The sequence below is a fragment of the Meles meles genome, chromosome 7, assembly GCF_922984935.1.
Source record: "Meles meles chromosome 7, mMelMel3.1 paternal haplotype, whole genome shotgun sequence".
NCBI classification, from domain to species: domain Eukaryota; kingdom Metazoa; phylum Chordata; class Mammalia; order Carnivora; family Mustelidae; genus Meles; species Meles meles.
In genome coordinates, this window is record NC_060072.1 from 9,430,011 (window position 1) to 9,442,537 (window position 12,527).

Genomic DNA, 12,527 nt, shown 5'->3' on the forward strand with positions numbered 1-12,527 from the left:
AAGCTCATCGGCAAGGACGTGTGACAGCGGGAGTGTGACAGTCCTCCAGTGAATATGCCTCGCCAAGAGGAAAAACCACCTTGACAACAGCAAAGCCTCCGGGATCCTGTGTGTCTTCTTTAATACAGGAAAGTTCTTTCAAAACCTCCTTACCTCCCCCAACCCCATAGTATATAATCAGCTGCCCCTCACAGCCCTGGGCGGCAGCTCTTTCTGCCCATGGGTCCTGTCCCCGTGCTTTAATAAAATCACCTTTCTGGGGCGCCTGGGTGGCTCAGTGGGTTAAAGCCTCTGCCTTCGGCTCAGGTCATGATCCTGGGATCCTGGGATCGAGCCCTACATCGGGCTCTCCGCTCTGCGGGGAGCCTGCTTCCTTCTCTCTCTCTCTCTGCCTACTTGTGATCTCTGTCTGTCAAATAAATAAATAAAATCTTAAAAATCACCTTTCTGCACCAGAGATGTCCTAAGAATCCTTTCTCGGTCATCAGCTCCGGCCCTCACTTCTAATCTAAAAACTTCATCAGGACTGCAGAGGAATTTAGGCAGTGAGACTGTTTCTGTTCCTGGTCAGCCTCGGCGGATGCTCAGAGAGCTGGAACGCTTCTCCTGCCAGGGTGACATTTCCCCACAACTTAAACTTTTTAAAACTGTGTCCCTGGACAGCCAAACAGACGTTTAGACTCTAGTCTCCACTGACTTCAAGACCTGCTGCTTTCATTTCTCAGTCACTTTGGCCACAGACAGATAATATACCGTCATTTAATTGTGAGAAAGTACACAGGAAAGTAGCACAAAAATAGAGAGTTTTCGTGGAAGCCTGGGGCTCACCACCGAGAAGCTGAAGTCAGATGATGGGGTGGATTTGGAGAATAAATATTCCTTAAGGGACCCCCAGGGAAGTGGCGCAGAGAACCAGGTGGGCTGTTCATCCAAGGCCACCCAACACAGGACTCTAGAACTGCTGGCGCCACGCCCCAGACCCCAGCGTCAGGGGTGACGCAATGAACTCTAGCCGCTGCGGCCAGCAGCCTCCGTCCAGTGAGGCCGGGCCTGGGAAGTCACCACTGGACAGCACCCCAGGGCTTGTTCCGGCCCACTGCCCTGGCCTGGGGTCCCGGTCTCCGCCAGCATGTGGTACCTTCCTGCTGCCAACCCAAGGGGGCCAGGGCCTGCTGGCCCCATTATATGACCCTCTCTCCCAGGACCTAATCCCTTAGTTCGGCTACAAAAGACCCTCAGCCACATCCCACTCCTCTGGTCGGTGGGCTTCTCCCTTTTCTCCTGTGAAGGCCTTCTCCGGCTTCATTTCCGCCTGCGGCTGACGCTCTTCAGCTCCTCCAGCTCCTTCTCCATGAGGTGGGACTCGGCGGTGGTCTCGGACAGCTGAAACGAAGGCAGGAGACGGAAATAAAGCAGCGCCCTTCTGGGCTGTGGCATGACTGCAAGGTGCTCCATGCCCTGGGGAAAGGCCAAGACCTCTCTCCCCTGTCCAACCCCCCCCCAACCATGGGAACCCCTTGGGGAACCCGGAGGGCCTCCAGTACACAAAGAACAGTCCCGACCCATCTTCCCAACATTCTGGTCACTCGTTCACTGCCTTAAAGACAGCAGGCCTCGGGAGATGATAAAGGCAGACCATTGGCCATCCTAAGGCTAAAGAATTAGGGGTCTGAGTTGTTTCTGAGCCGTAGCTCACATAATGGTGATTAGGGGGAAAATGCTTGAAAATGCCACTTTCCTCATTCGGGTCTTTCAACGTACTTGGGATGGAGGCTACTCAGGACAGGGACAGAAACTTTACTCTCTGCAGCAGAGGACAGCTTACTGTCTTCTGTTGGGGGGGAGGGGACTACACTCCTGAGCACTTCTCTAGGCCCAGTGCTTTACTTGGGTTATTAACTCAGCACGAGGCCACTCCTCTTCTGGTGCCTGTTTCACCCATGAAGACACTAAGCCGCGACTCACGGAGCCATGAAGGAATTTGCTGAAGTCAGGAAGCCAGTGGCGGGGTTGCGCAAGGACCCTGGCGGGCTGGCTCCGGAAGGCAGGACAGCTCTGCTGGGTCCCCGACACCTCTCACCGCACACCACCCTGCTGGGGCTTCCATGGCCACAGGAAACCGAGACCCACACAGAATGTGCCCCTTGGCAGGTCTGGGCCCGCTCAATATGGGGCCCCCTCCAAGGCGCAGGCAGACTGTCCTTCTTCCTGGAAGGCCTGCATCCCACCCTCCGTTCCTCCCTATATCCACATTCAGCTCAAGTGTCCCTCCCTCTGACACCCTCCTGACTCATAGAACGACTTGCTCTCTCCCCTGCGCTGACGCTGACGCCCCGCCCGGATGCAGACTCCAACTGCTCTCTCCCGCAAGGAGAGAACGAGGCGTCCCTTCCCATCGCCGCCCTCACCATGTCCAGCAGGATGTCCACCTTTAGCCGCAAGAGATTGTTCTCTTCCTCCAACTGCTGGTTCCGCCTGCGGAGGCGCTGGGCCTCCCTCCTGTCCACACCGCCGCTGATCCCCGTCTCTGGTGGAAGGATAGAATGGGCAGTTACACGGCGGCTCTGTTTCCACGGTCTCGGTGGACACCACGGCAGCAGATCAGCCCACCTGCTATCCACTGGCCGTTCTCAAACTTCAGGCTTTGCCCGGCCAGGTTCATAGTGGGGGTCCCATAGTCGAGGCCCAGCTCCACCTCCCGGGTTGACCGATCCAGCTGTGGATGAGACACCGCCCAGGGGGGTTCAGGAAACACCTGGACTCCAGTCCCTGCGCCTCTCCTGCTAACCGTGTGACCCCCGGCAACTCATTTCTTTTCTCTAATCATCACTGGGCACATTTCACAACTTTTGTTCAAAGTCAGAAAATCAAATAAGGTACAACAAAAACTTTTATTCTTAGAAGAAGGAATCTTCCACTTTATTATACATGTTTCCCAGAAAAACTCTGTAAGCTGAAATCGGAATTATTTGACACCTGCTGGGCACGTCACAGTTTAAGAAATCCTACTATAATTTTTTTTTTAAAGATTTTATTTGTTTATTTGAGAGAGAGCATGAGAGGGGAGAAGGTCAGAGGAAGAGGTAGCCTCCCAGCGTGGGACTCGATCCCGGGACTCCGGGGCCATGACCTGAACCAAAGGCAGTTGCTTAACCAACTGAGCCATGCAGGCGCCCCCTACTCTAAATTTTTAATAAAGCAGAAAATCCTTTTTAGAGGTAATAAGCCTCTACGTTATTCCTTGCTTACCATGGAGCTCTACAGGTCACAGAAAAGGCATGAAATGGGGGTGCCTGGGTGGCTCAGTCGTTAAACGTCTGCCTTTAGCAGAAAAAAGAAAAGGCATGAAATGCTAACACCCGATCTGCAGTCTTAGCTGGTCTGTAATGTACTTTTCAGAGTTTCTACCACTCACTCAGCAGCCCTGGGGTGCCGGGACCAGGCCTGGGCATTTCGGGGTACATGCGACCAGCCCTGCACTCCAGAAGCCGCATCTGGAGCTTCGACACACCTGAGTGCCACTAATGATGGCAAAACATCGAACTTCAAGAATGAATTTGATTCTCAGACACAATTAAAATCAATTCCCAGCCAGGTTTTGGGAATAAAGCGAAAGCAAGCTGGATAATACCATTTGGAGCCAAAAATCATCCTGAAAGTGACTATTTTACTAGGTTCTTGACCATGCTCTGACGATGATTTCCAAACAAGAGTTTAAAATGGTTTTTGGGGGGGGGGGGTACACAGGTGGCTCAGTCGGTTAAGCGTCTGCCTTTGGCTCAGGTTGTGACCCCAGGGACCTGGGTTTGAGCCTCACATCGGGCTCCCTGCTCAGCGGGGAGGCTGCTTCTCCCTCTCCCTCTCCCGCTGCTTGTGTCCTCGCTCTCTCTCACTCTCTCACTCGCTTGCTCTGCTCCCGTTCTCAAATAAATAAATAAATAAAACCTTCTTACAAAATGTGTTTTTTTTAAACTCGCCAACTCCAAGAGTCGCACACTCTTCTGACTGAGCCAGCCAGGTGCCCCGGGAGTTAAAAAAAAATTTTAGCAATGGCAATAATACAAATTAGAAGGATGTCTTCCTTACGAGGAAGCCTGCTGGGGCTTCTGCAGCCACAAGAAACCAAGACCCACACAGAGTGTGCTCCTTGGCAAGTCTGAGCCCGCTCGATATGGGGCCCCCTCCAAGCCGCGGGCAGACTGTCCTTCTTCCTGGAAGGCCTGCATCCCACCCTCCGTTACCACTGGAGGACCACACCTTCCATCAGACACCAGGCCTGATGCTCCAGTCCCTGCACACTAGGATGGGCCTCAGGGGTGATACTCACGTTATGCAGGTTGGAGAGAGAAGCGGACTTCCGAGGGGGCGTCTTCTTGGGACTGAACGTGTTCCCGAAGAGAGGCATCTTGGGCCTGATGAAGGAAAAGGTCGGTGCTCCCTTCTATTGTCAGAAGTCACAGATATAAACAGATGGGTCAATGACCTTATGCCGCCATCCTCGGATCATGGAAACATACATCTTACCACGTGGCTCTCAACCATGAAACTCCTCAACTTACAACCACCCCGTGTTTATTACTCTTCTTGTAATCCCCACTGAACAGAGGAGGTCTAGAAAGACTAAGGTCCTAAGTGGGAGCGAGCATTTCAGACCCCGCAGGTCTGCGGGGGTCTACAGTTTCGTCACCATGGGCAAGTGCCTAACTTGCCTGTTTCGAGTTTTGTCACACAAAGTGACATCACCACATTTACAGTCTAGACCAAGGAACGCAGTCCTGCTTGTTCCTGGATGCTGGTGAGAATCATACATGGGGCAAGAGCCCCTGTACAGACTCTATCTTAAAGAAACGAAGCTCTAGAGGTGCCTGGGTGGCTCAGTCGCTTAAGCGGCTGCCTTCAGCTCAGGTCATGATTCCAGGGTCTTGGGACTGAGCCCCACATTGGGCTCCCTGCTCAGCGGGGAGCCTGGTTCTCTCTCTCCAGCTCCCCCGTGCTTGTGTTCCCTCTCTTGCTGTCTCTTAAATAAATAACATCTTAAAAAAAGAGAGAGAAATGAAGCTCTATACTTCGGAGTGAGAATTATTGTACTTCCAGAGTGAGAATGGTGCCCCTCACTCAGTCCTAGGTCAGAAGGTCTCCTTTATGTGTGGCCGGTGAGGCGTCCAGCTGAAGGAGGAGGCTCACCCCGTGGCAGGGCTGACAACGGCCACCCATCTGCTTGTAGCCCATCGCAACCTACAGCCATTCGCGCTGACCCAGTGAAGTCAATTTACCGACACTGCCCATTTCGGGGGTGGGGAGCTGGGGTAGATATTTTCATATATTTATGTGTAACACAGTAAAGTATACAGATAGTAAATGTACGGCTTCATGAATTTTTACTACACACACACACGCACATGCATGCACACCCTCCGGATCAGGACACAGAACATTCCATCACCCTGCAAGCCTTGCCCAGCAGCCCTGTATCCATGGATTCGTGCAGGACGTCTTCTGTGTCTGGTTTCTTCCCACTCAGCATCATGTGCGTGAGACTTGTCTATGTTCTGTGTAGTTACACTTTGCTCACTCACACTGCAGTCTAACAGTCTACTGAGTAAGTGGACGTTTGGACTGTCTTCAGTTCTTGTCAGTTAGAAACACCACTGCTGAGAACATGTGCGGACATGCACTTCTGTACGTGTCAGTGCGCTTCTCTGAATCTACTCCCGGGGGTGGAACGGTGAAGCTGGCAAACCTTCATATATTCAGCTCCAGCAGGATCCTGCTAAAGGGTTTTCCAAAGTGGTTGAGACAACTACTATGTCCTACCAACAGTGGACAAATTTTTGAACTTTGGGCATTTCCTATCTTTTTCATTTTATTTACTCCGGTAGGTATGTCGTTATACTGCATTGAGTGCTTAAACTGCTTTTCCCCAATAAGTAACTACACTGAGTACCTTTTTATATATCCACCAGGCATTTGGATCACCTCGTTTTGTGACATAGTTGTTCAAGTCTTTTGCCACTTTTTTTTTTTTTTAAGATTTTACTTATTTATTTGACAGAGATCACAAGTGGGCAGAGAGGCAGGCGGTCTTGGGGGGGGGTGGATTTTGCCACTCTTCTATTGGGTTTTCCATTATTTTCTTACTGATTTGTAAGGGCTCTTTATATATGCTGAATATATGTCCTTTGTTATAGAGAGAATATGGAAAATATTTTCTCCCCATCTGCGACTTGTCTTCTTGCTTTCTTATTGGTTTCTTTTTTATTAAATAAGTCCTTAATTTTAATGGAATCTATCAATTTTATTTAACCATTAGTGTTTTGTATCCTATTTAAGAAATTTTGCCTACTCCAAGGTCATATTTTCATACACATAACCCTTTGCAAATTTTATTGTTTTAGCTTTCACATTTAGGACTATGATTCATCTGTAATTAACTTCTGTGTAAGGTGTGAGACAGAGGTCAAGGTTCATTTCTTCCCAGATATTAACCAATTTTAATTTATAATTATACATTATAATTATAAATTATAAATAAATATATTTATAATATATTTAATATATATTAAATTATATATTAAATATATTAAATTAAATTATATATTAAATTATATATTAAATATATAATATATAATATATAATATAAATATATTTATAAATTTATAAATAAATACAATATAATTTATAATGTATAATTATAAATAAATTAATTAATTAATCAATTATAATTTACAATTTATAATACAAGTAGTGGGGTACCTGGGTGGCTCAGTGGGTTAAGCCTCTGCCTTCGGCTCAGGTCATGATATTGGGGGTCCTGGGATCGAGTCCGGCACCGGGCTCTCTGCTCAGCGGGAAGTCTGCTTCCTCCTCTCTCTGCCTGCCTCTCTGCCTACTTGTGATCTCTGTCTGTCAAATAAATAAATAAAATCTTTAAAAAAAATACACAAGTTGTTTAAAAAGTTCCAAGAAACTGTAGAGTGAAGATCATCATAACAAAAGCACAATGAACAGAAGGAAACAGAACTCTCAATTTTCCTACTCCTACATATAAAATCTTCTTCCACCACATTATGAGACAAAAACAGGATTAAATTAACTGGGCGCCTGGGGGCCTCAGTTAGTTAAGCATCTGCCTTTGGCTCAGGTCATGCTTTCAGGGTCCTGGGATCAAGCCTGACATCAGACTCCCTGCTCATCGGGGAGTCTGCTTCTCCCTCTCCCTTTGCTCCTCCCCCTGTGTTTTCTCTCTCTCAAATAAGCAACACCACTCCCCCCACCAAAAACACACAGTAAGGAATTAATCACATCTGACAAGAAGCTGGCCAAAAAAAAGAGACCTCTCAAGACCATTTGAAACAAGGTTTATATCAACTATCATTAAAAGATAACTCATTGTACAAATCCATCAGTTAGGAAGACATGCACGCAACGAGAACATGATGAAAAACCATGCTATTTTCAGTGATGTAGAAATTAATGTCAATAAATAAAAATAAAGATATTTGGAGCAGGTGTACTCATGAGAGTTTCATTGGTAGGTGTGTATTTTTAATTAAAAACAGCAGTAGAGGGGCACCTGGGTGGCTCAGTGGGTTAAGCCGCTGCCTTCTGCTCAGGTCCTGATCTCAGGTCCTGGAATGGAGTCCTGCATCAGGCTCTCTGCTCAGCAGGGAGCCTGCTCCCCCCCCCCCCAACCCCGCCCCTTGCCTGCCTCTCTGCCTACTTGTGATCTCTGTCAAATAAATAAATAAAATCTTTAAAAAAAAAAACAAACAAAACAGCAGTCGAGTGGCTCAGTTGTTTAGCGTCTACCTTCAGCTCAGGTCATGATCCCAGGATCCTGGGACTGCGCCCCCCCCCCCCCACCCCGCATTGTGCTCCCTGCTCAGCGGGAAGCCTGCTTCTCCCTCTCCCACTCCCCTTGCTTGTGTTCCCTCTCTCACTGACTCTCTCTCTGTCAAATAAATAAATAAAATCTTTAAAAACAAACAAACAAAAAAACCAGCAGTCAACTCACAACCTAGGGATGGCATTTGGGCCTGGGCACAACACAAGGACTTGGACAGAGCAGAATGCTTCCAGCGTGGGGGTGGATGGGACAGCACTGGGACCAGGATCCTGAGGGAGACTGAAGCTGCACTACCGAATCATCCAAAACAGTGGAAGGCCCTGGCCTCGTTCTGCTGGAGAAAAGTAAAAGGGTGGGAGAGGGAAAGACCATCTGATGACTGTAGAGGGTAGAACAGGAATGGAAAGGGACTATCTGGGAAGAAAGAGTTTAACTCCAAAAAGAAAAGTGCAGTAACACAAACTAGTATCACTTTCCGCAGAGCCACCATGGGTTGGGCCCGATGCTGAGCACACTGCACCGATTTCTTTTACTACTTGCAGCAACCCTATTAGGTATTTTCTTTTTCTTTTCTTTTCTTTTTTTAAAGATTTAATTTTTTTAGGGTGCCTGGGTAGCTCAGTGGGTTAAGCCTCTGCCTTCGGCTCAGGGATTTTATTTATTTATTTAAAAGAGAGAGAGATCAGAAGTAGGCAGAGAGAGGAGAATCTCTCCTAATCATTAATTAGCAGAATCTCAGCTCTCTGCTGAGCAGAAAGCCTGATGTGGGACTTGATCCCACACCCTGAGACCATGATCTGAGCTGAAGGCGGAGGCTTTAACCCACTGAGCCACACAAGTATTTTCTACCCATATCAGAGGTGAGAAGACTAGACTAGGGCGTGGAGAAGTTAGCCAATTTCCCCCAAGGCAGCCATGGTCAGTCAGCTAAAGGTATATATCAAATTGCCCTTGTATGAATAACTAGTGGGGTACATCATAAAAGAAGCATTTTCATTCACCATATTGGCAAAACTTAAAAGGTAAATAACATCCAGTGCCAGTGAGGGTGTGGAGAGAAAGACACTTTCATTTTCTTTAGGTGGAAACAAGATGTTATAATTTCCCAGTCAGGCAAAACCTAGCAAAATTTTAAATGTGCACACTTTTTGGCCGTCAAACCTTCTCAAAATGTATCCTCCAAAAAGAATTGGACATATACACACACATGTTCCCTGCTGTTGGTAACAGTGAAAAATAAGAAACAATCCAAAATGTCTGCCAATGGTTGGTATAGGCATATACATTGTAGCACATTCTTCCAATGCAATGCAACAGGACAAGTAAAAACAGAGGCAGCTTTATATGAACTGACCTGGAAAGACCTCTAACGCACTCTAAACATTAAGAAAGCAAGATGCAACAATGTACATAAAGCCATGAGAAGACAGAAAGAAAAAAAAAAAAAGGGAAGAATACATGTACATTAAAAAACAGAAAAAAATTTGGAAAGATACACCAAACTCCTCACTGTGGCTAAAGGGAAGCAGGATGACTGGCTTTAGTGAAATCGTCATTTTATAGGTAAAAGGTGGTCAAGTGGTAGGAGTTTTATGTTATAATAATATCAAATTATATTATGTAATAAATTATGTATATTATATTAAATTATATTATATTAAAGAAATATACTTCTGAGGGTGCCTGGGTGGCTCAGTCGGTTAATCAGCCGCCTTCAGCTCTGGTCATGATCTTGGGGTCCTGGGATTGAGCCCTGAGTCGGGCTCTCTGCTGAGTGGGGAGTCTGCTTCTTTCCTCTCCCCTTTCCCTACTCTTGTTCTCTCTCTCTCAAATAATTAAGTCTTTTTTAAAAACTAAAAAAAGGAGGGATGCCTGGGTGGCTGAGTTGGTCCCAGGGTCCTGGGATCCAGTCCCGCATCGGGCTCCTTGCTCAGCAGGGACCCTGCTTCTTTCTCTCTGCCTCTGCCTGCTACTCTGCCTGCTTGTGCTCGCTCGCTCTCTCTCTCTCTGACAAATAAATAAATAAAACCTTTAAAAATATATATATACTTCTGGATTTAATAAATCACAATGATGTTAATTATGAAAAAAACAAATGAACAAAAAACAACTAAAAAAGCAGCCCCTAACCTTCCAAACACCTGGAGACATCTAAAGAAGGAAAAATACTTGGCCAGGTCGTTCCTGGAAAGCCTGCCACTGTGCTAAGAGTACTAGGCCTGAGCATATCACCTGGACACAACAGACCAAGTTCCAGGTCTGGCTCTGCCCCTCAGGTGCATGCTAAAACCCTGGCCAAGTTACTTTCTCTCTCACCGTTTTAACAGGGGCACTTCCCTCGTGACCTCATTCCCATAACCCTTAAGCAAAGAACTATCATGAATGTATTTCAGATGAGGAAAAGGAAGTGTCTGGACCAAATGCCTTTTAAGTCATATCCAATAATCCACAAACAACTTTGGCTGAGACCCTAAGATCTGGAACACGAGTGTGGACCCTGAGGTCCCAGCTGAGCCGATCCCCTTGGCACGAGGCAGCTCGCTCTCTAGTGGAACTCCCTGGAGAGAGAGGGCTCAACTCTAAGTGAAGGGAGAACATCTGGGTTCCCATCATGCCTCTGCTGCTGAAGCTCCCTGGGACCCCCAGAGCTTAATGTTCTCTGGGCCTCAGGCTTGTTTGTAAACAGGGAGAGCAACAGTACCCACTTGCAGGTAGTTCTAGTGTTCATAAACAGCCGTGGCATTTGATGCTCACAACAGCCCTGAGAAATAGATCGAGGTAAGTATGCCTCGGGAAGCAGACGACTGAGTGTGAAAGAAGTAATTCGTCCCAATCACAGGGTGGGAAGGTGGTGGAGTTGGGCTTCAAACAAGGTCTACTCCTCTGAGCTGATGATAATCACTTCATCGCTGTGCAATGCTTTACAGTTTGCAATGGGCCATAAAATACATTATCTTTTTTTAATCTAACAAGAAGGGAGGGAGCCGTTTTTGGCTTTCATTGGATTCTCAAAGAGTTCAGAGCTAGCCAAGTACGTGCCACACAGATACTCTGCCTCCCCGGGCCGCTGGACTCAACTAACGGTAGAGAACAAACGTTCGCCCGCACGCACGCACCCTCATCCTCTTCGCAGCCGATTTGCGGGGAGGAATTACCAACCCAGTTTATAACTGAGGAAACCCACTTCGAGGAGGGCGGCGACCCGCCTGGGATGAACCCAGCCTCCCCCCTCTGGGTCCCTGGACAACGGCCGGGCGTCCCACCCCCTCCTCGGGCTCTGGGGCGACGCGGTGCTCAGACCTAGCGCGTCCCAGAAGTCCAGGTCCACAGGCACACCGATACCTGCCGGAAACCGCCTGCAGGGGTCCGCGTCACTCGCCGCGACCACGACTCTGGCTTGCTCCGCCCCCCTCCTCCGCCGATGTGCGCACGCGCATCCCCGCCCAGGACTCTACCATCGCGGGAGGTGGGGGCGCCCGGCGAGGTGAGGTGCACGACGGGACCCTACGCGAGGCACCAGAAACCCTTGAGGATTGCGCTAGCTTTATTAAAGAGACTCTGGAGGGGATGTCTCCTGGAGCCACTGACATTCCCCGTGCTATAGACTGGGAAGAGGAACTACACTCTCCCCATAAACCCATTGGTCTGGTCTCCCCAGCCCCCACCCGGAGCCGTCACCGTGGTAACGGCGTCTCGAGGATGCCGCCGAGGCTCACCAAGGTTCCTTTGTTGTGGCAAAGGTGGAAGTGGTGACTGCGCCTGGCGTTGCCTTGAGAACGCCAGGACTCACAGTGGCAAAATGGGCCTCTCCCCGACGCCCCTCTTCCTCCTCACCACAAAGCAAAGGGCACCCCTTCCTGGTGGATGTGGGGGCAACAGGTGTCGGATGTCCCATCCAGAACTTTGCGGGGTCCGCTGAAGGACCCGTGGCGGAACCGGCCCCAAGTTCTTCAGATTCCGCCGATGTCTTCAGGTAAGACGTACAGACAGACGATGACCCGCCGTGGCCTCTTCCGCAGACTGCCACGTCCCCACGTCCCGGCACTGATCTGCTTTTACAAGCGGGGGAAACTGAGGTCCAGGGACCACTTCAAGGTGCCACAGTGAACAAGGGCAGAGAACTGTGCGAGGATCAACGCCAGATCTCCTGAAGTCCTAACAGTGTGTAGTTTTGGTTCCATTTGAAAAATTAAACTAAGAGCCATTCGAGGGTTGTTTATTAGGTGCCTAGTGAGTGCACCAGGTCATCCATCCAACGAGGGCCAGATCCCATGGGTCTCTGGCTGCAAGTCCACTTTTCTTCCAACTACACCTCAGTGCATTGGAAAGGGGAGAGTTCTATGTCCTAGAACCAAACTGCATGGTCTAACCCGTCACTATCCAATGGAAACATATGGGGGCCACATGTGTCACTTAGAATTTTCTAGTAGCCGTATTTTAAAGAGGAAAAAAAAACCAGGTTATGTTAATTTGAATCTTTAACTCGTGTGCCCCAAATATTATTATTTCAACATATAGTCAATATTAACATACAATCATTTCAACATATAATCAACTGCTCCAGTGTGTAAGTTTAACTTAATTAAAATTAAAATTTCTATTCTTCAGTCACACTAATGAGATTTCAAGGACCTCCATTGTTACATGTGGTTAATGGCTACCGTGACACACAGATCTTCTC

At 48.1% G+C, this 12,527-nt stretch overlaps 1 protein-coding gene across 8 annotated transcripts; it reads right to left on the reverse strand.

The window, feature by feature from the left end:
• Positions 1 to 394: 394 nt before the first annotated feature.
• CBY1 (chibby family member 1, beta catenin antagonist) lies at positions 395 to 11,251 on the reverse strand. Of its 8 annotated transcripts, none has more exons than XM_046010577.1 (5): positions 11,189 to 11,246; positions 4,328 to 4,412; positions 2,611 to 2,716; positions 2,409 to 2,527; positions 395 to 1,383 (listed from the first exon to the last, which is right to left on the reverse strand). In XM_046010577.1, the coding sequence occupies exons 2-5, from the start codon at positions 4,403 to 4,405 to the stop codon at positions 1,303 to 1,305; spliced, it is 384 nt and encodes a 127-aa protein (XP_045866533.1). In that variant the 5' UTR covers positions 4,406 to 4,412; positions 11,189 to 11,246; the 3' UTR covers positions 395 to 1,302. The 8 variants fall into 8 exon arrangements, with proteins under 8 accessions (XP_045866533.1, XP_045866530.1, XP_045866535.1 ...); XM_046010574.1 differs by having other exon boundaries at positions 11,147 to 11,246; XM_046010579.1 differs by lacking the exon at positions 11,189 to 11,246 and adding an exon at positions 7,574 to 7,598.
• Between the last annotated feature and the right edge of the window lie 1,276 nt (positions 11,252 to 12,527).